Source organism: Crotalus tigris, unplaced genomic scaffold (genome assembly GCF_016545835.1).
Source record: "Crotalus tigris isolate CLP2741 ecotype Arizona unplaced genomic scaffold, ASM1654583v1 scf7180000024302.2721777, whole genome shotgun sequence".
Taxonomy (NCBI): domain Eukaryota; kingdom Metazoa; phylum Chordata; class Lepidosauria; order Squamata; family Viperidae; genus Crotalus; species Crotalus tigris.
Window position 1 is genome coordinate 1,907,134 of NW_024100474.1, and position 22,275 is coordinate 1,929,408.

At 39.7% G+C, this 22,275-nt stretch overlaps 1 protein-coding gene across 1 annotated transcript; it reads left to right on the plus strand.

The window, feature by feature from the left end:
* The first annotated feature begins 8,706 nt into the window (after positions 1–8,706).
* LOC120299597 (transmembrane protein 121-like) lies at positions 8,707–21,810 on the plus strand. Its single transcript, XM_039324554.1, has 3 exons — positions 8,707–10,321; positions 12,257–12,351; positions 20,178–21,810. The coding sequence occupies exon 3, from the start codon at positions 20,179–20,181 to the stop codon at positions 21,124–21,126; it is 948 nt and encodes a 315-aa protein (XP_039180488.1). The 5' UTR covers positions 8,707–10,321; positions 12,257–12,351; position 20,178; the 3' UTR covers positions 21,127–21,810.
* Positions 21,811–22,275: the final 465 nt, after the last annotated feature.

The following is a 22,275-nucleotide window of genomic DNA, read 5'->3' on the forward strand; positions in this document are numbered from 1 at the left end:
GCCAGGAAGCCTCTCCATATGTTACTATTAAATACCGATTGGAAATTTTTCAAAATAAGTCTCACCAGGGTGAAACACCAGGCAGTGCACTCCAGCATGCTTAAATGTCCATGTGTTTTTGCATACTCATTTGTATATTATAGCTATATCTAACTAGGGTGGCTGTGAGTCCTATTTGAGAGTCCTCTGGTTGAAGGGCTTTCAGAGGACAGTTCCCTATTTTTATTTTAAGGTATCCTATTTTAGCCTTCCCCAATATAGTTTTCTTCTAATGTACTAGAATTTCCAGCCAATGTGGCAGAAAGGAATTCTGAGAGTTGTAGTTCCAACTTACATAGAAGGAGGTAGACTATAGAAGACTGACCTTTTTGAAAAGCTGACTAGTCCATGCCAAATGTAAAAAATTAGAACTATAAAAAGAAGGAAAAACAGGTGCTTGAAACTAATAAAAGAACATGGATAGGAGACTAAACCAGCACAGAAGTTAACCTTATCATAGTTGTTAGCACTACAATAATTCATACTGTGGTTCTGTTTCACCAGAAAATCCCAGGACTATTGGCTAAACTGAGAAATTGAAAAAACAAATCAAGAAAAAACCAGTGCCAAACTGCTTCCATATTATTTACCTATTTATTTAAAGATTTGGAATTTTGGTATAAGCATTCATGTATGTAAGCTGTATTTTTTTTTCCTTCATGAGGGAGTTAATGCCACAAATGGCCAGAAAGATTTCACCCTCAAATACATCCTGAGGATGGAAGAATGATAGGAGGAAAAAGTAGCAACCAATGGGAGTAAAAAAAAATGGAAAGTGTTTATAAGGGACATTTGTGGCATGAAAGCACTAACAGTTAAAGTTATTAATTCCAACCAGAAATGGTTAATGGATACAAAGCAGTGTAGCAAGTTTTAAAAATAGTTTGGAACAATTCATCAAAGTAACCTAAATGTTTCCCGATTTATTTTTTGTATAAATTTCAACTACTGTATCCTTATGAAGATGTGGAAAAAAATAGGTCATATAGGATTTATTTAGGATTACCTCAAGAACCCCCCCCTCCCTTTCTATGTACAGAGCTGTTCAGTCTGCCATCTTAATTTTACTTCCAGATGAGGAATTGGCCAGGACCTGAGGGCAGCAGCCTTGCTTAGATGGCGCAAAGCTTGATCCTCAATCCTCCGAGAGAGCAGATGGGCCTCAGAAGAAAGTTCAATAGGAAATCCAAGGATGGCCTGATTCTGTCTCCTCTCCACCAACCCACCCCAGTTTCCCTTGTGTGAGGCAGCCATCTCATTCTGCCCAAGGACATGTCTGGACTGATTCCCCTTGAGAGAGAATTCCTGAAGGACAGTGCCTTAGAAAAACAGTCCTGTTCTTTCTAACTACCAGCTGAGACTCTAGTATTTATTCCAAACAGGGCCTCATAAGGATTATTTTAATATTAGATATCCTATATGCTCAGGACTTTTCCCAGATTTGTCAATATTTTATTGACATAAGGGACATTCTATATGTGGTTTAATTTCTCGGTCCCCTCTTGCATGTTCTCTCTTGTCTGATGAGAAATTATATTTGTCCAAGCAGGTCTTTTCTGAAATAAATTGTTTCTAAATGAGGAAGCATATGGGTCCATAAAGAATTCCCATTCTATGCATCACCCCAAAATACGTCGAGGCATGGAACTCCCAAAGCACTAACCTTAGCATTACAAATAACTTCATTTTTCTGCCTCTAGAAAAGAATGCTTTATTAGTTACACCAGTTTTTCTCAACATCAGAACTTGAAGATATGTGGACTTCAACTCCCAGGATTCCCCAGCCAGCATGTGGAATTTTAGGAATTGAAATTCACATATTTTAAACTTGCTAGAGTTGCAAAACACTGGGTTATATTACTAAGCAGGTAACTCTATTTCTCTTCAGGGACTGAAGTCTAGAAGCGTCTTATTGTATTTGTCTAATCAACAGCAGAGATTGTCTGGATATCCATGACAAAGGGGCCCTTATCTAGACCTTCATGGAACATCTATTATTCTCTATTGAACTGCAACAGAGTCAATGGAAAGCTTTCCAACTAAGGATAGTCTGAGAACCTTCACAATATTGGAGCTACGTTTAATTTAGAACAATGAAAATCATAATAATAGTAGTTCAAGTCAATGGAAAAAATCTGGATTGTAAGCATAAAAATGGATGCTTCCCATTATCTTAAGAGATCAGTAATGAGTAAAAATGACACTGCCTGTGATTTATGTCAAAAACTTATGTTTTTGCAGAGAAGAGCAATAAAGATAATCAGGGGACTAGAGGCTAAAACATATAAAGAATGGTTGCTGGAATTGGGTATGTCTAGTTTAATGAAAAGAAGGACTAGGAGTGACATGATAGCAGTCTTCCAAGATCTAAGGGACTGCCACAAGGAAGAGAAGGGTCAACCTATCAGTGGAACAACTTATCTCCATAAGTTATGGGTGCTCCAACACTGGAAGTTTTTAAGAGATTGGACAAGCATTTGTCTGAAATGGTATAGAGTTTCTTGCCTGAACAGGGGGTTGGATTAGAACAGTGGTTCTTAACCTTTTTGAATGAATCGCCCCCTTGAGCCAATGAGGAAGTTGTCATCATCCCCCTCCCCCAACATAACCTCCCATAGGAAATAATTCTTCAATTTATGCAAACACTTTTTTGTTCGCTTTAAAATTGTCATCAGGACATATTGATGCAAATAATTTATTTCCAGTCTTTTTCCCATATCTCAACTGTGTGAAAAATTTTGGTGCTACCCATCACTTTATTCCCAAACTTTGTGATACATGTATTTCATTATTATCTTATTTATTCAAGACAGTTAAATGTAATAACCACTGAAAACAAAATTCAATTGCAAGAAAGTGAAATGCTCGAAAAGAAAAACAGTAACATTTAATGGTTGAATTACAAGTGAAATTTAAGACGCAAAAATAAATATAAAAAGGGCATAAGAACAAACTGCAATTCAGGAACTAAGAATTTCAAGATAAAAACTCTGAAACTAAATTAAGATTCGAGGAAAGTATATATAGTTACGCACACTGTAAAAAGGATTAAAAAGACACAAAGAAAATATAATATCGAACTGGAGTGCATGCTAAAAAGTACAACACAAAGAGACACACAAAATGTTTTACAGAGCACAACAATTAGAAAACGAAGCCAATGTGTATTCACATATGTATGGCGTTCTGTACTGAAGCTAGCTGGAGGAACATTTGAAAACACAATTCAATCCACTAATAGCGAGCAATCTGATGTTTTTGTACGACAGATATACAGCGATTCACTGTACGAAAAAGTCTCAAAAGTGTCCCCAAATGTTCTCGCTCCATCACCCCCATATCGCCCCCTTTTCGTCCCTTCAGCCCTGCATCACCCTTTTTCATTCCATCGCCCGCCTGAAAAACAAAATCGCCCCCGGGGGGCAATATCGCCCAGGTTAAGAACCACTGCATTAGAAAACTCCAAGGTCCCTTCCAACTCTGTTATTCTCTTCTGTTCTGTATCACAAAATCTACCCAATTCTAACATAATTCTCCCCCAGTGTGCTGGACCACCTCCTAAATTTCTTGTCAGTATAATTGCATTGGTTATGGCTTATAGATACTTAAATTTCATTTCAGGAAGGTAATAGTAGATTATCAAAAGATCATCAGATCCTTGCAATACCAGGTTGTTTCCAGATTCAGTCCTACTTAGAATTGAAATATTAAGTCCAATCCCTTAGAATAAACATATTGAATTCAGTGCATTGTTTTGGGAAAAATCTCTCCCACAACCAGACATTTTCCCATCTCTGACCAGATGTTATCTTTATTGTCTAGAGTACTGCCTTTTGCCAATATTCTGAGTTTAAAATTCAAAGGAAGCATGGGCCCAAATGACAACGTCAAAATAATACAATTATCTCAGCTCACGTTGTGATTCTATCAGAAATTGATCCTGCAAGGTGGGGGATTATAGGGCTCAGCTAATCCTCTTGAGCCTCTAGGGCTCTCTAGTCTAAATTCTCTTCTATCTTTACCATACTTGATATGCTCCCCAAAAGCTTCTTTTGTGTTATGTTATTGTGCTTGTATGACTGCCGTTTAATCTTAGGACAAAATAAATGAATTCATGGGGAAATCCACTTTCAATGGATTGCTTGAACAATGCACGATGTTCTAGAAAGAGAAGCCTATGCAATTCTTGAAATATGTAAGAAATAACTAACAGTTCATTGGATAGCTTGCTAACGTATAGCACTATGGAGAAAAAATAATGCTTTTTTGTTAAGATTCTCTCTCCTGTACAGCTATTAAAGATAATGGATACCTTTTCTACAGTTTTACCACCAACATTTGGGCAGTTTTTTTCACTTGTATGAATAAAAGATTATCAGAATTCCACAGCTCTTGCAGTATATAAAATAGAAATAGCAGTAGAGAGAAAGTGCATGCTTGATTCATAAAGTTGCAACAGCTCAAATAACAAGAATCAATTGATCTGGTTATATATCTTCCTTAGCCTCTCTGAGCCATATTTTTCTGCAACAAATAAAATAATTCATGTCAGCAAAGACTCCTGGATTTTTAGTCTTTCCCAAATGTCAGTAGTGACTTTCTTGTTAGATCCATGGCTATGATTTTGCTAAGCAAATATTTTATTTACTGGAAAGCTTTATAAATTAGATTGTGTTCAAATAAGATAAGATGTTGAAGTGAAGAACAATCTTCTCTTTTCTTTTTCCTCTCCCAGAAGAAATGCACTCTGTATCAAAATAGCATACTAAAGATTTGAAAGAAAGGCCAGAAGTCATGGAGACGTCCATGGATGACTATTCCTTGGGGAGTTTTTCAGATGGGGGCAACAAACCAGGCAAGGAGTGAATTTCAGAACTTGCTATTTCCCCGCACACAAATACACCCATTTCTACAGCCTGTCTATAGAGATTCAGTGACACCCAGTGGCCACTTTGAGGCTGTCTGCTAATCTACGACATGCATTGCCTGCATTTGGATGGGGACATGACAAAGAGAATCTTCTCCTTCTATTAAGAACAGGATTAGCCTTATCATCATCTATTGAACAGTACTGATAGTGCCTGCTTCCCGTTAACAATTTTCAGGTGTCATTAAAGGTCAGCCAAACTGCCAGTTACTTCATGCATCATTAACTTTTAAAATAGTTTACAGAAATATAATTGCATTAGGCTGTTGCAACAAAAATGGATACAAAAACATAGATAATATACGTTATGAGAATATAACCACCCATATACATATATTTCCCAAATGCTTCTGAGAAAATAAATTGATTGGTCTTCAAGATGCAATAAGATCGTTTGGGGGAAAAAACATCACATGAGATATTTCTAATTATTTGAAATCAGTCGCTTAAATTCTGATTTGAATTATTTAGATTTGCTGAGTCAGGTGCTGGTCCTGTTCTGCATGGCATAGGCTCATATTGTCCAGGGAAAGCTGTGTAACTTGCCAGGAAAGATTTTTTGGATTATACTTAGTATCAGCATGCAACCTCCTTGGTCAGATACCAGCTCCTCTACACTATTTAGTGCTGTACTTACTTGCCTTTCCAGCATGAGATTGCAGTGTCCTAAATATGGGGCATTATGATCACTTGGCATTCCTTGTATTTAACACTGTTGCTGTCTCCTATTAGGAGAGATGGATATGAGAGGTGGCTCATAACTTCTGGAACTGATCTGATCTAGGCCCAAATCTTAGTAGAATTTTATGGGACCACTAATAAAAAAATGCATATTCTCAAATGAACCTTATCATAAAGGTAGGCCTGCTTCAAGATCCAGCCCAAGCAAAAAAGCTGCAGAGGAGAGTGTTTTCTTAGTACTGAAGATTTTTTGTGACCTTCTTGGCAACCCAAGATTTAGAGCGACTGAAATGAAGGATGTTGTCTCCTTTCTCTTGTTCCATTACATCTTAGTTGAACAGCTAAGGAGCAGCATCGGGAAAGCATATTTCAAGGCTAGCTGGCAGCCTCATTTAGGTAATGCACAGGGCTCCATCTTCTAACAGCTCATAACTGGTGAAGGTTGAATCTGCTGTGTAATGATAGACCCAGCCCAGAAATGAAGGCAATGGCTGGAAGGACATTTACAGAGACTAATTGAGCAGAAGGAAAATGTGTCCAAAGTTTCTTTTTTCCGCCTTACAGTTATCCTCAGCAAATATTAAATCAGGCTATTATCTTCATGCAGATTTAGAAGTCAGAAACCTGGCATTTAAGAATTTCTTTTGATTCTCCCTTTTCAAAGTCCCCTGCCCAGCATCCATGTTACCATAAGAGCATACATTTCCTTAGATATATAGTACTGTTTATAATTTCATTATTTTGATATGCCAGGGTGACGATGCTTCTCTAACCTGTACTGTGTTACAAGAATAAATATATAGATGGTCTTGAAGTGCAGCTTTGGGGCAACTTATATTAGAAATTAGACCTCACCCAGGTTTTCTGAATACTATATAGCACGGGTGTCAAACTCGCCATGTCACGTGTCGCAACGTTTTCGCATTGCCAGAGCTGGGGTGGGCGCAGCCTCTGCATGATGCAACCGGTCTGCAGGCTGGCAGTTTGACACCCCTGCTAGGATTAAATGTACTGGCCAGGAGGAGAGACATGGTATATCCAGCCCTTGACTCTGTCATTACACAGGAAATTTTATCATGTTCTCATGAATGACAGAATAGCTCTCCTGCACAGCTTCTCAGAGAATGTGGGTAGGGAAATATTGGGTTAGAGCCAGCGTGCTGAGCTGCATGCCGGATGTCAGGAATAACCAATCTATTAGGGGCCAATGGATACTTGTGGAATCTGAAGAGCATGTCACAGGACTCTTACAAAACTGTTACCCTAGAGGACACGGCCAGACAAAAACATCCATTCACCAGGAAGCAAATTAGTAAGTTTATTCTGCCCTACTGCTTCCATCATGCCTTTTAACACTTCATTATATCATTTGCCTTTTCACAGTGGGCTTGGTGACACTTCCAATGAATTATTAGATTGTAGCCATCCACTATACTCAAGTCTCCTCTGATTCTAGAATGTCTTATGTTCATTCCCAAATTTTGTGAAATCTGGTCCCTGATACCTGAAATCCACTACCAGTTTTGTTTTTGGACACTTACCTCTTTCTGTACTTAAAAAGAAAAATGTGTAGCCAAATACAGCCCTGCTGCACCCCAACCCATTTGGATTGCAAACTGTCCCAGAAGAGGATAAACACAGTGCATTATGTATCATATGGATTGCTAAGTGTGCAATGGAGACCTGGAAGGAGTCATCTTCCCTAACTGAGAAGCAAATAGCAAGACACACATGCAAGAGTGATATGCAAGCAGAAATGATAATTATGGACCAAGTCAGTGTAGACTTTTAGTGATACCATAGGACCCCTCATTTCTGGGTTTCTTTAGCCTTAAGCTGATAGCAGAAACAGGTGAAGCCACTGTTTATGATTAGCAGTCACTTTTCAGCTAGATAAGACATAAATTTCACTAGTTGGAGTTAATCCTGAATTTTAATAACATGCAGGAAGGGGGAAGCTAGAGGGCAATTTGAAGATGTCACTTCAACAGCTATTCTGAGAAGGAATTTCAGGCATAATTTTACACACAAACACAGATAAGGATGAACAGCACAAGCTTAAAGATAACACCCTATTGTTGTCTCTATATCTGATAACATCAAAGAATGGATTTTGAATTGTGAGCAAGTGGTTGATATGTACAAACAAGCTAAAAATGTTTATATTATGCCACCAGTATCTAATCACTTTTGAGAGAGTTTATATATAATAGTTCATATTCCCATACTTGTAATTTGATATTTAAATAACTAGCTATATTTCTGTAAGTCATCACTGTGGTTAATTTTGGCTGAATACAATAAACAAATATAGTCAATAGTGGCTTGCTTAACAACCATGATTAATGCAATGTTCAAACTCTATTGCTGAATCTATTAATACTTGTCTTGGAAACTGATGACACTATCTCATTAATAGAAAGGATTCCATCTTCTTCCTTTTAATAGTAGCTAAATTTAGTAGCTAAAATTTAGTAGCTAAATTTGAACTAGGTAGATGATAGGATACCTATAAACCTGTCATTCTTAAGCAACAATGGCAAGATCACTGTTTTTCCAAAAAATAAATAAATACCATATTACTTCTTTTATATCCCTCGTCAAAAATTCCACAGGAGATGGATATATATATATATAAAAAACAGGGAACACAAACGTATAGGATCCTATACGTTTGTGTTCCATATATACACACACACACACACACACACACACACACATATATACATATACATATATATATATGAAAGGTAAATAATTGTTTTTTAAAATCTTTATTTTGAAAAGATTATTTTCTTAAAGGATTAGTGATGTGATATTTTTCTTAGGGGTACAGTGTCACTAAGTGCTTAACCTCCAGTAGCCTATATAAGAAAGCAATGATTAAATCCTATTACTTGGCATTATCTCTGTCTGCATTCATTCACCTTTCTCTCCTCACCAGAGCTGTTAAAAGACTGCAATGCCAATCCTGGAAATTTGGAGCTGGGCAGAACAATCTTTCTGAAAAGCTTGCTTGTTATGGAGTGGTTTTTTTTTTTTTTGTCTCTATTATGTTTCTAAAACCATTTTGAAGGCAGAAAAGAGTTTTAAAGTATATTAACTATAGCTAGTGAAATTTAATATGCTTATATTTGTGTGGGGAGGGAGGCTCTGTACGTGCGCATGAGGGAGGACAATTATACAAGGCCTACATATATGTTCCTCACAAAATTTAGCAGCTTCGGAATTAAGCCAAGCACATCCTTTGATTTGCGTATTTTCTGGCTTTTGCCGGCGAAGCATTTACACAGGAGAAGAATGAGGGATGCAGAGCACTTTCTGGGATGAGAAGGAAGGTTTGAGCAAGAGCGCACCGGGGCGGACGCACATTTATACATAGATGGCTGCCCTCGTCTGGAATTAAACATCTGGAATTTAACAAAGAAGGATTGCTTTGCATAACACCAAGCACCGGCACATCTCTCGGGACCGTCCCGGCGTAGCCTCTTCCTCCTCCCGTAAGACTCTCCAATAAGACAAGCACTCCATTAGCCCCTCCGCTGTCCGCTCCTTCCTTCCTCCTCGCCTGCCTCGATCTCTGGAGGGAGCGGCCATGCCGCCTGACTAACTCACTTTAATTCACTGCTTCGCTCAGCTCAGCACAGAGGCGCGCTTGATCTCAGCGGCGCTCCCAGCCCCGCCGAGCCGGGCGCTTGCCAGACTGCAGAAGCCGCCGCCCGCTGCCCAGCCAGGGGCAAGGAGCTCCCGCCCCCAGCCGCAGCTCGTGCGGCTGGACCCCCCGGTCGGGGGAGCGGTTTCCCGCTCTTCATCCGAGGCTGGCAAGAGCCAGAGAAGGGTGGAGGCCAGGCTGGAGGGCAGCCGAGCGGAGTCGAAGTCCTGCTCTTCTCAGGCACCTCGAGGACTTTTGCGTGCGTGCGTGTGTGTGTGGTTGTGCGCGGGTGCCGCTTTTTCACAGTTCTCAGCCCCGCCCCTCCCCTAACGCTCCGCGCTCGTGGGTGGGGGGACTGCAAAACCCGTGGGCCACCGCCGCTTGTGAAAATCGCTCTTGACCTTCGCTTCCCGCGGGAAGGAGAGGCTGCTTGCCCGGGTTGCCTCGCGAGGGATGGTGCTGCTGGGCTACGGGCCAACGGCTGCTCGTCACCTATACCGGAGAGGAGGCATCTGCGGGGAGAAGCGGCCAACCGAGCGGCGCAGAGCGCTCCCGGCATCGGTCTACAGTAGGGTAAAACAGCCGGAAGGGAGCCCCCTGGAGCGGCGGGAAGGAACCGGCGTGGGGGAGCTCGAAGAGCCAGGCAGTCGGGACGCTGAGGGCGCGTGGAGGCGGTGCGGAGGGAGAATTCGGATTTGACCGTAGCGATTAGCACGCGGGGGGGGGGGGGGCTCCCTTGCAAGAGTCAGCCTGAGTAGCTCCGGGCGTGGAAGGCAGGACGGGCGTCGGTGCGGCTGCCCCTCCTGGACTGGGAGCTGTTCACCAGGCTGAAATCCACGCGCAGAACTTGCTGAGCATTCATTGGCTGCCAAGGACGGCCTCGCTCTACCGGGGATCTCGCTCTTTTCGTAACTCAGTTGATTAACTGACTGGATCGCTTCAAGATCCCTCCGTCTTTCGCCACTAAACCATCCCTGTTGTGAGCCGGAGAAAAGTCCCGGGGCTTTCAAGACCACCACTAGGTAATACTGAACTACTGCTACTATTAATTATTGTTATTATTGTCTAAAATAATCCTTCACTAAACCAGCTTTGGTTTTGGTTTTGCTCTTGGATTTCTTTGGAAAGCAGCCAAAAAACAAATTGATGCTGCAGTGAACGGGTGGCTGGATTTGAATATGTTAGGGTGAAAGTGTGAACCTGAAGAAAACGTGTCATTTGCTCATGAATCTTCATGATTCTGGGCAAATGTTCTGCCCTACAGAAAAAACTCTTCTGAATGTTGGCAATCGCTGAGATGTAAGTTGTATGTGTCCCAGAGGTGGGGAAAATATGATTATATGCATATGGAGACTCCAAGGAGTGACAAAATTATCCTGAGATTGCCAACATTCTCATGTGATTACTGACGATCAGTATTATTATTCAATATACAAAATATTCACTAAAATGTTTATGGTCTAACTGTAATTGATAAGAAATTTCACCAAAATTGATTTCATTCTGGCAGGGAAGAATGATCTGGATGGGCCAAGTGCCTCTTTCCTTCTATTTCTCTTCTATTTCCTTTCTCTGCCCAGATTGATTCTGCTGTCTAACCTACATCTCTCCACGATAAAATAAGAAAGCATGAAAGAACCAGGCAGAGACTTTCTGTATCATGACCTTTTACCCCTGAAAAGCATTAATTATAATATTTCTAGGTAGATAGGCGTCTCTCACACATGCAAACTCAATATGGTTAATATGGAGTGCACGAAAAGATAGGTTGTATAAAGAACTTTTTTCAAACTGTCACTTTCCAGATGTGCTACACTATAAATTCCATTGATTGTAGCCAGGAAGCCCCTTGTGAAAAAAATGCAGCAATCCTTTCTGCACATGACCCCAAAACCAGCCAACCTGTTTAACTTTCTTTTCTGCTGCAAATAGACAGATAACAGTTTCTCTGCTATGTGCAAAACTGAGGCCGATACACCCATTTTTTTCTATACTCTTTCACAAATGCTCCACCAAAGCTCAAAAATCTCAAGTTAGGATTGAACAACAAAAGGTGATCCATGCTTAGCAGGTAGACTGGACAACCACAATTTATATGAAGGGTAAGCTCAGCCTCAACAAAAGATATGAATGAGTTTTGATAAATGGAAAATTGAGGAGAGGGAGAGAGAGTGGTGTGCACATGCTGCTGGCCATTGAAAGAATAAGTGAGATCTATATCAAAAAATGGGCTATTTGTCCTTTGCTTGCAACATTGCCTTTTTGGCAGCTAACGTACTCAATTAAAAAGCTCTAACATTAAGTCCTTCAACTACACCTAAGCATAAGAAGAAAAAGATGAGGAAGTACCTACTTTGTTTAGAGTATTATTGACCTGTTTCAGGATAAGCAATACTGGAATATTTTTAGTGGATCTCATTCTGTGGCTGAAGCTTTGCCACCCAGTTTACAATTAAGCATATTTATGAGGTTGCAAGAACTAGTGAGTGGAACTTGTTTCTACTCTGTTGGGTAGAAGGTAGACTGGCAGTCTGCATGGAAATTCTGGGCAGGCATCAGGTGAGAGAAAGCTGATAAATCTTGATTAGTTTGATGAAATTATAAGACATACAGCTGAAGGAGGGAGTAGTATATTGCCTTAAGGCATGTCATGTGAAGCGTCCCTGTTTCCTGTGAGTTAAGCTAGACTAATATGTGTATAGAGATTTATTTATATCCTGTCTTTCTGCCCAAAGAGCAATCAAGACAGCTAACAATACAAAACATAACTAGAGTTAAAATGTCATTGAAACAATTAACCCGGTATGAAAGCTAACTCAGATTACAAAGGCATAGCTGAAGAAGAAAGACTTACTTCCTTTTTCTCAGAGTTGAACCAATCATGATATCATATTGACAACATTTATATCAGTTCCATTATGACATGTATGATATCACTTTTCCCTTGCCCCTTCCAGATGTCCATGGATGTGAGCCGTATAGAAGAAATTCTTCTCGTATATGCCCAACAAACAGACCTCAGAAAGTGAGACCCTCTGCACCTAACACCCAGGTAAGTTCATTTTGAAATATGGGATCCCTCAGAAGATCAAATCCTAAATTGTTGATGGGTTTTAAAGGTTAAAGTGAATACTTTGTACTCTGCCAGGGAAAAACTACCAGGCATTTTTTTTTTATGCTTAGCTTATTGCTTAGTAGATCTCACTGCATGGATTGGCACTTGATCAAGTATGTCATTCACATGGGAGGGTGGAAATTTGGCTCTAAATATTGAGCCCTGTAGTGATGTAATGTTCAGCCCAGGTTCTGGGTGATTTTTTTTTCCTCCGCAGTTGTGTTCGTTTAACCCAGACATAATCATTTGTAAATTGTGCTTTATAATTTTAGTTCTGGGGACTCAACCAGTTCTGATTCATTTAATAAACTATGGTTTTGCATGTTGGGTGACCATAGCCAAAAGAAGATTTTTTGATAAAAATGTAGGAAAGAAATGCTTAAAAATAGGGGGGGGAACCCTACGTACTGGCTGCACATTTCTTAATCATGTTGCTTAATACATTAACAACTAGTTTAATAAATCCAGAAACTAGATTTACCATCAGATGGACTAAGAAAGCCTATATTCCAGCCTATATGTAGGAAATAAATGCTTAAAAATAGAAAAAAGTCTATTTACTGGCTACACATATTTTAATGATGCTGCTTTAATAAATTAGAAACTAGTTTAATAAATCCAGAAACTAGATATACCATCAAACGGACTTGATGAATCTGCTTATATTCAGCAGCTTCAAAGTTACCAGAGACAAGAGAGAGGTGCTGACAATTTGGGAGAAATATTTTTACAGTGGCTGTTCTACATTCTTAATTCCATGCAGTATATTATGTATTTATTTGTTTATCTATCAAATTTATATGCCTGGCTCACAAAAATGACTTTGGGTGGTGTATAATGAGCATGAGTTTGTAACCCCAATGTTATTAATCTAATGATTATGAACAATGGATTTGACCCATAGATGTAGAAACTTTATTTTACATGAAAAAAAGTAGTACTGCCTTTGCCAAATGATGATACTATATCTTGGAGCCATCTTTTTTTGTTGGGTGCTTAATTTTCTCTTGGCTCTGTTTTAATGGAATCCAGACAGTCTGCCATTAGATTTAAGACACCTATAAACATTATGTCCCTTGTTTTTGATCAAAAGTCTTCATCCTATTATCGTACTACCTGAGGAGGTTCTGGAGTTCTAGGCTGATGCCTCAGACCAATCTTTTTTTTTAACATGGCCTCTTTTCCATCTTGGCATAAATTATGGTTCCAAAGTTTAAATTGATTTCTGCTGCCACTTTCTTCTAAATCAAAGGAAGTCGATTTTTTTTTTTTAAAAAAAAGCAAAAGTCTTGCTTTGTAGCTTATAATCTACCTCATTGTGTTGAATCCCGTACTAAAGTAGTCCTTGTGAAGCCAGAGAAGAGGATTTACTTTTTAGGGTAAATGAGAGCGTCCTTATTTTTCTGCTTCTTTTACTTTCTTAGAAGCTTATTGTTTCCGAATAAATGATTCTCTTTCACATAATCCTAAACCGGTCCTAGATACTCAACCAGTAGAGCAGACTAGGGAGCAATGAGGTCTGTCAAGGGGGTTTAAGAAAAGCAAAAGGGCAGCTGCAACTGTGTGAAACATTGTCCTTTTTTGTGGGATTATAGTAGTAGTAGTATTTAGCCTCTATTCCAGTTCCAAACCATCTTAACCTGTTTGTAAATACATGGGGCAATGTAGTCTACATTTCTCTTTTACGACTAATTAACCTGGGCCTGTCTCTGCTCTAGAGAAGTGTATTAGTTCAACTACTACATAAGGTCAAGGCCTGCGACAGTATTTTACTACTTCCTACTTAATGTTGTGATACAGTATTGCCTAACAAGTTGCTCTTAAAAACCAGTTACACATGAAAGAAGCATAAATTCTTGCTTTTACTTGCGGCTTCTGGCAACTTTCTCCATAGATTTATATAAACAGCAGTGAGGATTTATCATAGGAAAGATCAGTGGACAGACTAGGAAAAGAAAATTTATATTCGTATTTGCATGCATTTTTCTTGCACGGAAACCTGGAAGAAAAGTATCACATTGTAAGCAAGTCTTTCTTCACCAGCTTATCTGGCATTTTTATCCCCAGTCAGGCTTCAATCTTAGTTCTGTTTGTATGTGCTTTGTTGTCTTCTGCCATTGTCTGTAGTCTCAGACAATGCTTCTTTTCTTGTTGTTGTTTTCCTTCTTTTTTGGTAGTTCTCATAGTTTCCCACATCTGCAGTTTTGAATCCCATGAGTAATCTTCCGAAGTGCAATACTGAACAAATCCTCAATTCTGCCTTCAAAAACCGTAACCCAATTGCTAACTACGAGTCCTGAGAGCTTGCACTACTTAGTAATCAATAGGCTCAGCCTATATACTCAGACATAATCTCCCATGGGAAATGAACTCCCCAACCATTTAAAAATTGCATTGCATGAGACTGACTTTTAATCTAAATTACTGGGGAAAAAATCACAGGGCGTCCTTAAGCAAGGCTTAACACATCACACTAAACATGCTTGGCAATCTTTGCATACTTTCCCTATGTTGGAAATGCAATTCCCAGAATCCCAAGGCAATATGTTCAGTTCTGAGAATTTTGTCCCAACATTGGTAGATCTCAGCTTGTGAAAAGTAGGGCTAAGTCATACTTAACTGATTTCCTGACTAAGTCACAGGAATCCATAATTAGCTGGGTTCATATATCACACTGAGCTATAAACGTAATTGATTCCATTCACAAAACATTCCAAGCCAAAACTAACCCTAGGGCAGTGTTTCTCAACCTTGACAATTTTAAGGCATGTGGACTTCAGCATTGCTGGCTGTGGAATTCTGGGAGTTGAAGTCCACATGCCTTAAAATTGTCAAGGTTGAGAAACACTGCCCTAGGGGAAGCAGAACATATCTACAATGTTTCTTTGCCTTCTTTGCTCTTCATTTATGGTTCAGTTTTGTTTTGGTTTTGAACATTATATACATATCTATTAGAAACTCTGAATATCTGTTTTTTTTTAATAAAATAAAATAAAGGGTATGTGAATTACTCATAAATCACTGTATAAATAGAATGCACTAACATTTCTAGAGTAACTCGCCTTTTGCAAAAAAGTTCACAAGACAATACTAATATAATATGTATATATACACTAAAATTGCCTCTCTGTGTAACTGTTTAGAGAAGAGATACAGAAACCTCAGTTTTTACTGTTGTATATCATCTATATGTAGATGAAATCTAGTCAATGAAACAGTTATAAATCTTTCCGTTTAAAATAAACAAGATTTATTAAAAGTGCTGAATACTGGTTGGATCATTCATTCATTTTTATCCAGTATTTACTGATTTACCATTCATACACTGATTAATGGATTCCAGTAAATTATTATTATTGTCCATTCTTGAGCTATGCAAATATAATTCTATTGTATCAGTGAGCCAGTAGAGTCAAGATGTCAATTTAGAATATGTGCAAGACATATGCTTCAAACTCTAGGTCACTTCACAATAATGAGATGGAGTGATGTTGCTTAAAATGTGATGCTGTTCAACCTAAAAAACAGCTGTCTAATGGCCAAAAAGATCACACCACAGCCCCAATCCAACCATCTCTAAATTAGGATGAATGAGCGCTCTTCTTTTCACTGCAGGTGAGCAATGCCTGTTCCCATCTCTAGGGCTGGCTCTGGAGCTCCTCCAAAAGTAATATAATTCTGAAGGTGACAGGAGGAGAAAACGATTAAACAGAGAGGAATAATTTAAGTGCACTGAATTTAATTTAATTCAGTTTAAGTTTAAATAACATTACACTTAAATAGCATTACAATCCATAAGCAGGGTACAGATTCTTAAAAAAACATTGTTCTTAAATGATAATAGCTTAAAATAATTAAAGGGGAAAAAAACTAAAAAGCACGTTAGGTATCTTCAATTGCTTTCAAAAACTCTTGGACGAGGGATAGGAGTACCAGACATTAGTTTAACCAGAAGATTAAAAATATTGTGGCCAACTCTAATGGAACAAGGAGGGATTCCGTGACCAGAGCATCCGTGTTCTGAGCATTTCCATTTGAGTCAACGCACTGCAAATTTCCAGCAGATGCAGCAGGTCTATGATCATCTGCCATAGCCAACTCGCTGCAGGACAACTTGCCACAGCCAACTCGCCACAGGACAACTTGTTGCTAGGCAAAAGTTACACTACTATCAAAGAAATGGTGGAATAGAATCATTAAAGAAAGGATGCAAAAGAAGGGACAGAATGAAATATAATCAACAAAAATTAAAATAATTCTTTATTTATTTTAAATCATTAAATAGAGTTGTTAAATTGTTCCACAGTGAGTTGTCCCATGGCAAGTTGGCTGTGGCAAGTTGGCCGTGGTGAGTTGGCCGTGCAACAAGTTGGCTGTGGCAAGTTGTCCCATTCCCAGTGCAGCAGTGTTTAGAGCAGTGTTTAGAGCAGTGTTTCTCAACCTTGACAATTTTAAGGCACGTGGACTTCAACTCCCAGAATTCCACAGCCAGCATTGCTAGCTGTGGAATTCTGGGAGTTGAAGTCCACATGCCTTAAAATTGTCAAGGTTGAGAAACACTGCTTTAGAGAGCATCTTTATTAGATCTTAGCCAGCAAATAATTACATGTAGCAGCAGGTGGGGTGTGATGGAGTGTAGTAGGCTAGATTCCCAGGAGGAAGGGAGTGCCTTCCAGAGGAATAAGAGACAACTCAATACAGATATTTTATGCTGGGAGAAAGATGTTCAAGACAACCCTCCCTAATAGTTCTCAGAGTATATGGTAGGTTCAGATAGTAGAGCAGTTAGTCTGGCAAGATTCTGTCTGTAGGTGTAGAAACAATAAAGAACTCCACCATGTGTCATTTTTGGGTTTGAGGCCTAACATGGGTGCCTATATAGAGTTTGTGCAGTTTAGAGCTTTGTATGGTATTACAATTAGCTGAATTCTCTGTAACAAGAAAGCAAAATGACAGAAAGACAAGTGTTCTGAATGTAAGTAATCAGTCTCATCAGTAGAATGGCTTGGACAGGGTGGGTTGGATATAAGCAGGATAATGGGCTTCCAGTTTCTTGTCAATTGCATTGGAAGAAAAACTCAGGGCCACCCAAGGTCATAGAAGAGCCTGCAAGCTGTACTATCTGATATCCTTGTTTTTAAATCTGCATTTCTGTTCCATCTTTATTTCAAAATTCCTGGTCTTTTTCATCCCCCGTTTTTCATTCAGTGGGTCTCATTCCCTGCTCTGGTGATCATCATTATGATATGGCTTCGGCTTTTCCCTCTTCCTACTGATGTTACTTTGACAAGAATCTCTCAAATCTCTCAAAGCAGCAAAAGCTTGTAAGCCTTTTGAAAATTAATTTAGCAGTAGCCTAATTGTTCCAGCTTTGCCAATAGTATATGAAATCAATAAACATGTGAGTGGTAGAGGGCCAGGAAAAGCAGTTACTGCCTGGGTGGTCGTAGGAATATATATACTGTATACTGAACAAACTTAGACTTATATACCGCTTCACGGTGCTTTACAGCCCTCTAAGCGGTTTACAGAGTCAGCATATTGCTCCCAACCCTGTGGTCCTCATTTTACCGACCTCGGAAGGTTGAGTCAACTTGAGCTGGTCAGGATCGAACTTCTGGTGTGTGAACAGAGGTAGCCTGTAATACTGCATCCTAATTACTGCGCCACCACGGCTCAGGAGGTTCTTTCCAGAATTTTGGAAATGAAATGTACAGGAGAGAAAAGATTTTTAGCACCTACTATAGACCCAGTCTGAATCAGGACTGCACATTCTATAGTAAGAAAGAACAAGGAAATGGCTCAGCTGCATGTTGGGCATGTAACCTATCTGGGAATTCTGGAAGACCTAACCCAGGCCTTTTGCAGGACAGTTGGTTAGGAAAGGCTGCTCTTGAGCTTGATCTAGTTTACAGCTGTTGGGCTTCTTCCTGGCCTTTAATTCATTTTCAATCTCTTTCCAATATTTGGATACAGTGCTCAACGCATGATGGTAGAAATGTGTGGGATTAGTCAGAAGCTGCCATAACTATGGTAGCCTTTGATTTATGACCACAATTAGGACCAGAATTTTGGTTGCTAAGTGATGTGGTCAGTAACTGAGTCACTCATGTGACTGGACCTGATTTTACAACCATTTTTACCATGGTCATTAAGCAAATCCAGCTTCCCCAATTGACTTTCCTGGTCAGAAACTGACTGGGAAGGTTGCTGATTATGATCATATGATTGCAAGATGCTGCAATCCTTGTAAATGCAAACTGGTTGCCAAGTGTCCAAGCTGCAATCACATGGGGGAGGTGTGATGGTCTTAACTTTGAGGATGGATCATAAGGCAGTTGTAACTTTGAACTATCGTTAAATGAACTGTTGTAAGTTGAGGACTACCTATAAAGAGGAAACAGGCATGTAAGCAGAGAGGACAAAAAGCCAGGAATCTTGTCTACAAGGTCCCTTACAGGAATAAAAAGGAAGCAAATTGTTAAGAGAATAAAGGAAAAAAATGTCACCTGAACCAGACAAAGGAAGCTGTGCCTGAACACATGAAACGGGGTCCCCATCCCATTCCAGCTAGTCAATAAAGCAAGAATCCTTGGGAACAAAAAGAGGTCCACAAGCCCACCCACTCCTTGAGAATTATTTTGGAATCAAACTTGGCAATTTCCATCCCTCTTAGCTAATGCCTGGCATCCTAGTTGAAAGGATGTAGGTAAGCATGAATGAATGTACATACGTGTGAGAAAGAGTGAGTATACCTTGTAACCAGTAAAGTTTTGCTATTTCTTTAAATTCACCAGGTCTCTGTGTATTCCAAAGAACCTGATGTGCCTTAGTGTTTGGTTGAAACAGATTTGTATTTGTCCCTAGTTATTTCCCAGCTGTTGACTGGGTGTGTGTATCTAGTCTACTCTCATTGCACCCATTTGGAGAAAGCAAGGGGGTTTTTACAAGATCTGTGTGTCTGTCAGGGTGTGAATGAGGGACAATAAATTGAAATTGGGAGCACATGTAACATAAGAACTTGAATTTTATTCACAACCTGTTCTGTAAAGCCCATTTCTGAGGCCACAGTAGAATTAACAACTTGTGCTGGCAACTTGAGAATTTGATGTCATTGATTCTGCAAAACATCTCCATAAAATGTAATCTCAATCAGGGATCCATCCATCACTAGAACATGTTTTTATTAAAATCAAAGATTTGGATCACGATCAAGGCTTTACTGAAGAGAGTGATCTCTCAGTGAAATTCAAATTTAGATGGTGGCTAGAAAAGGGATCAGACCATTTTCACTTATAGCTTCTCCTCATGGAATTCCCAAAGTTTGTCCAGATGGATGGGAGGCCTTTGGGAATACAGTGATAGAAGGAAAAACAGTGATATCCATATTTTTCCCATATTGCACAGAGGAAAAAGGAAACTTACAATATTTTCTAAGTACTGAAAGCACAATATTACTATGTTCATATCTGAACGTTTGGCATAGAGTGTGTGTGTTTAGTACATGCATTAAACCTTGAATTAAAGGTCCATGTTCAGTTTCCATTGCTTGAATGTTATATCTATACAGTTTCTTTGGGAATTTAAAAACATATTAAGGTGTATTATTCAACTATGGGGATATTAGATGAAGAGATACAGTTAGTTGACACCCCACACATGATGAAGCTATAGAATACACAGTGCTAACAATGAGCATAGAGAAAGGCCATGGCTGCACAGAAATTCTGTTGGACTAATAATATGTGTACTATGTGTTTCAGAATGGTTCCTCCCCCTCCTATTAACAAACCCCATGTCTGCCTATCCACTACACTCATCATGAGCAGCATGGTGCTGATGGATGCTTATCTGGTGGAACAGAACCAGGGTTCGAGGAAATTGGCTATTTGCATCATGGTCTCAGTTGGAGACATCTGCTTCCTGCTGGTGCTCAGGTATGTCGCTGTTTGGGTTGGGGCTGAAGTGAGGACTGCTAAGCGAGGCTATGCCATGATCCTTTGGTTCCTGTATGTCTTCGTGCTGGAAATCAAAGTCTACTTCATTTATCAGAACTATAAGGCTGACAGGAAAAGTTTGGATCTCATGGCCCGCAAAGCATTGACCCTTCTGCTGTCAATCTGCATCCCAGCCCTCTATGTGCTTTTGGTGGCTACAGAGCATATGGAGTACGTCAGGACGTTCAAGAAAAAGGAGGATCTTCGTAATCGTCTCTTCTGGGTCATTGTCGACATGCTGGATGTGCTGGACATTCAGGCCAATCTCTGGGAGCCTCAGAAGAAAGGGTTACCTATCTGGGCCGAAGGCCTGATGTTCTTCTACTGTTACATCCTCCTCTTGATTCTGCCTTGTGTGTCGCTGTGTGAAATTAGTATGCAAGGAATCAGCATCGTGCCGCACCGGATGATGCTGTACCCAATTCTGAGCATGCTTACAATCAATATCACCACAATCTTCATCAGGGGAAGTAATATGTTATTCTTTCGGGACATTCGTGTCTCTGGTATCTTCATGGGGAAGAACGTGCTGGCCATTGTTCTTAAGGTCTGCATGTTTGTGCAGTACAAGAAACATTTGTATCACGCAGCAGCAGGACATGGCACAGTAGACCCACAACATAATATTTCTTCCCAACCACAGCCTGTCATGCATCTACTAAAGCCCCAGAACCAGACTTCCTGCCCTGAAGAATTGGCCCAGGAAAATACATGACATGCTGTGCATCCACATGCCTTGTGGCAAGGAACATCTTATGTCTATGATCATTAAGATCAAAAGCAAAGAGGAACCAAATGTATCAGGCCCCACCAAGCCAGTGCTGGTCCATCTTGAAAGTTTATCAGTGAGTGCTCCCTCCCCTTCCTTTCTTACACAGATGTACTGCTAACAGTGACCTCAGCTGAAATAAGGTCATTTCAGGAATGATCCAGAACAAAACCCAGCCCTACTGCCAAGGAGCAAGCTAGCAAGAAACTGATGGGCAGATCTCTGGGAAAGTATGAGCCACTGAATCAATAATCTGCCAGTGGACAGGAGTCAGCAGCAAGTTATTAATTCCTTCCTGTGCCTTTCCTGTAGTCAATCATTCTGTAATGAAAGCTGTTTGGTAATGTGGCCAACTCTGTTGCATAGAATACATCTGTGAATATGAGGAAAGCATCTTTTCACCTATAGGGCACATAACATTTGAAATGTGACCTTCCTTTCTGGGATGGTTGAAAGACTCAGCATCTGTGCCTGCCTGCCTATTTAATTTTCTCGGGGTGGGATGCTCAGATATGTAGTGGTTCCAGGGCCATGTTCTCTTTCCTGTGGAAACATGCTGGCTTGTGATCCTTTTCCCATGCTTCTTTTTCATGGATATTTTTCTCTTTCAATAAAATGAAGAACAAGCTTGAAGGTTTGTCCCATTTCCCTGTGCAGATGCCTTGCAACATCTTTCAGTGATCAGGTTAATGTTTATGCTTGATATTATCTTGAAGGATAAGAAGGTTACAAGTAATTGCAGGAAACCAAGAGGAGAGAAAGACACAAAACACTACCCACTTTGTTTCTCAGATCCCGAGTTATTAAATCTCCTCTTAAAATCCACCTAACGTACGGTTTTAAACTATACATTGAAAATTTGTTGGGATTCGCATTGAAAATATTTTCTTACTGGATCATGGAGCTGCAAGTGCAGCTATACTTGTCAAATAATATTGTCACCCTGATGGTAATTGTGCAGAGACAGCTCTAGATGTGTCAGACAGGAAGAATAAACATAAAATTTTTAGGATGATCTCCTTTTCCAGATGCAAGAGTATTCAGCTTTATTGCATCCATGGGGAGTTGGATGACAGACTTTCTCATTTTTGTGTT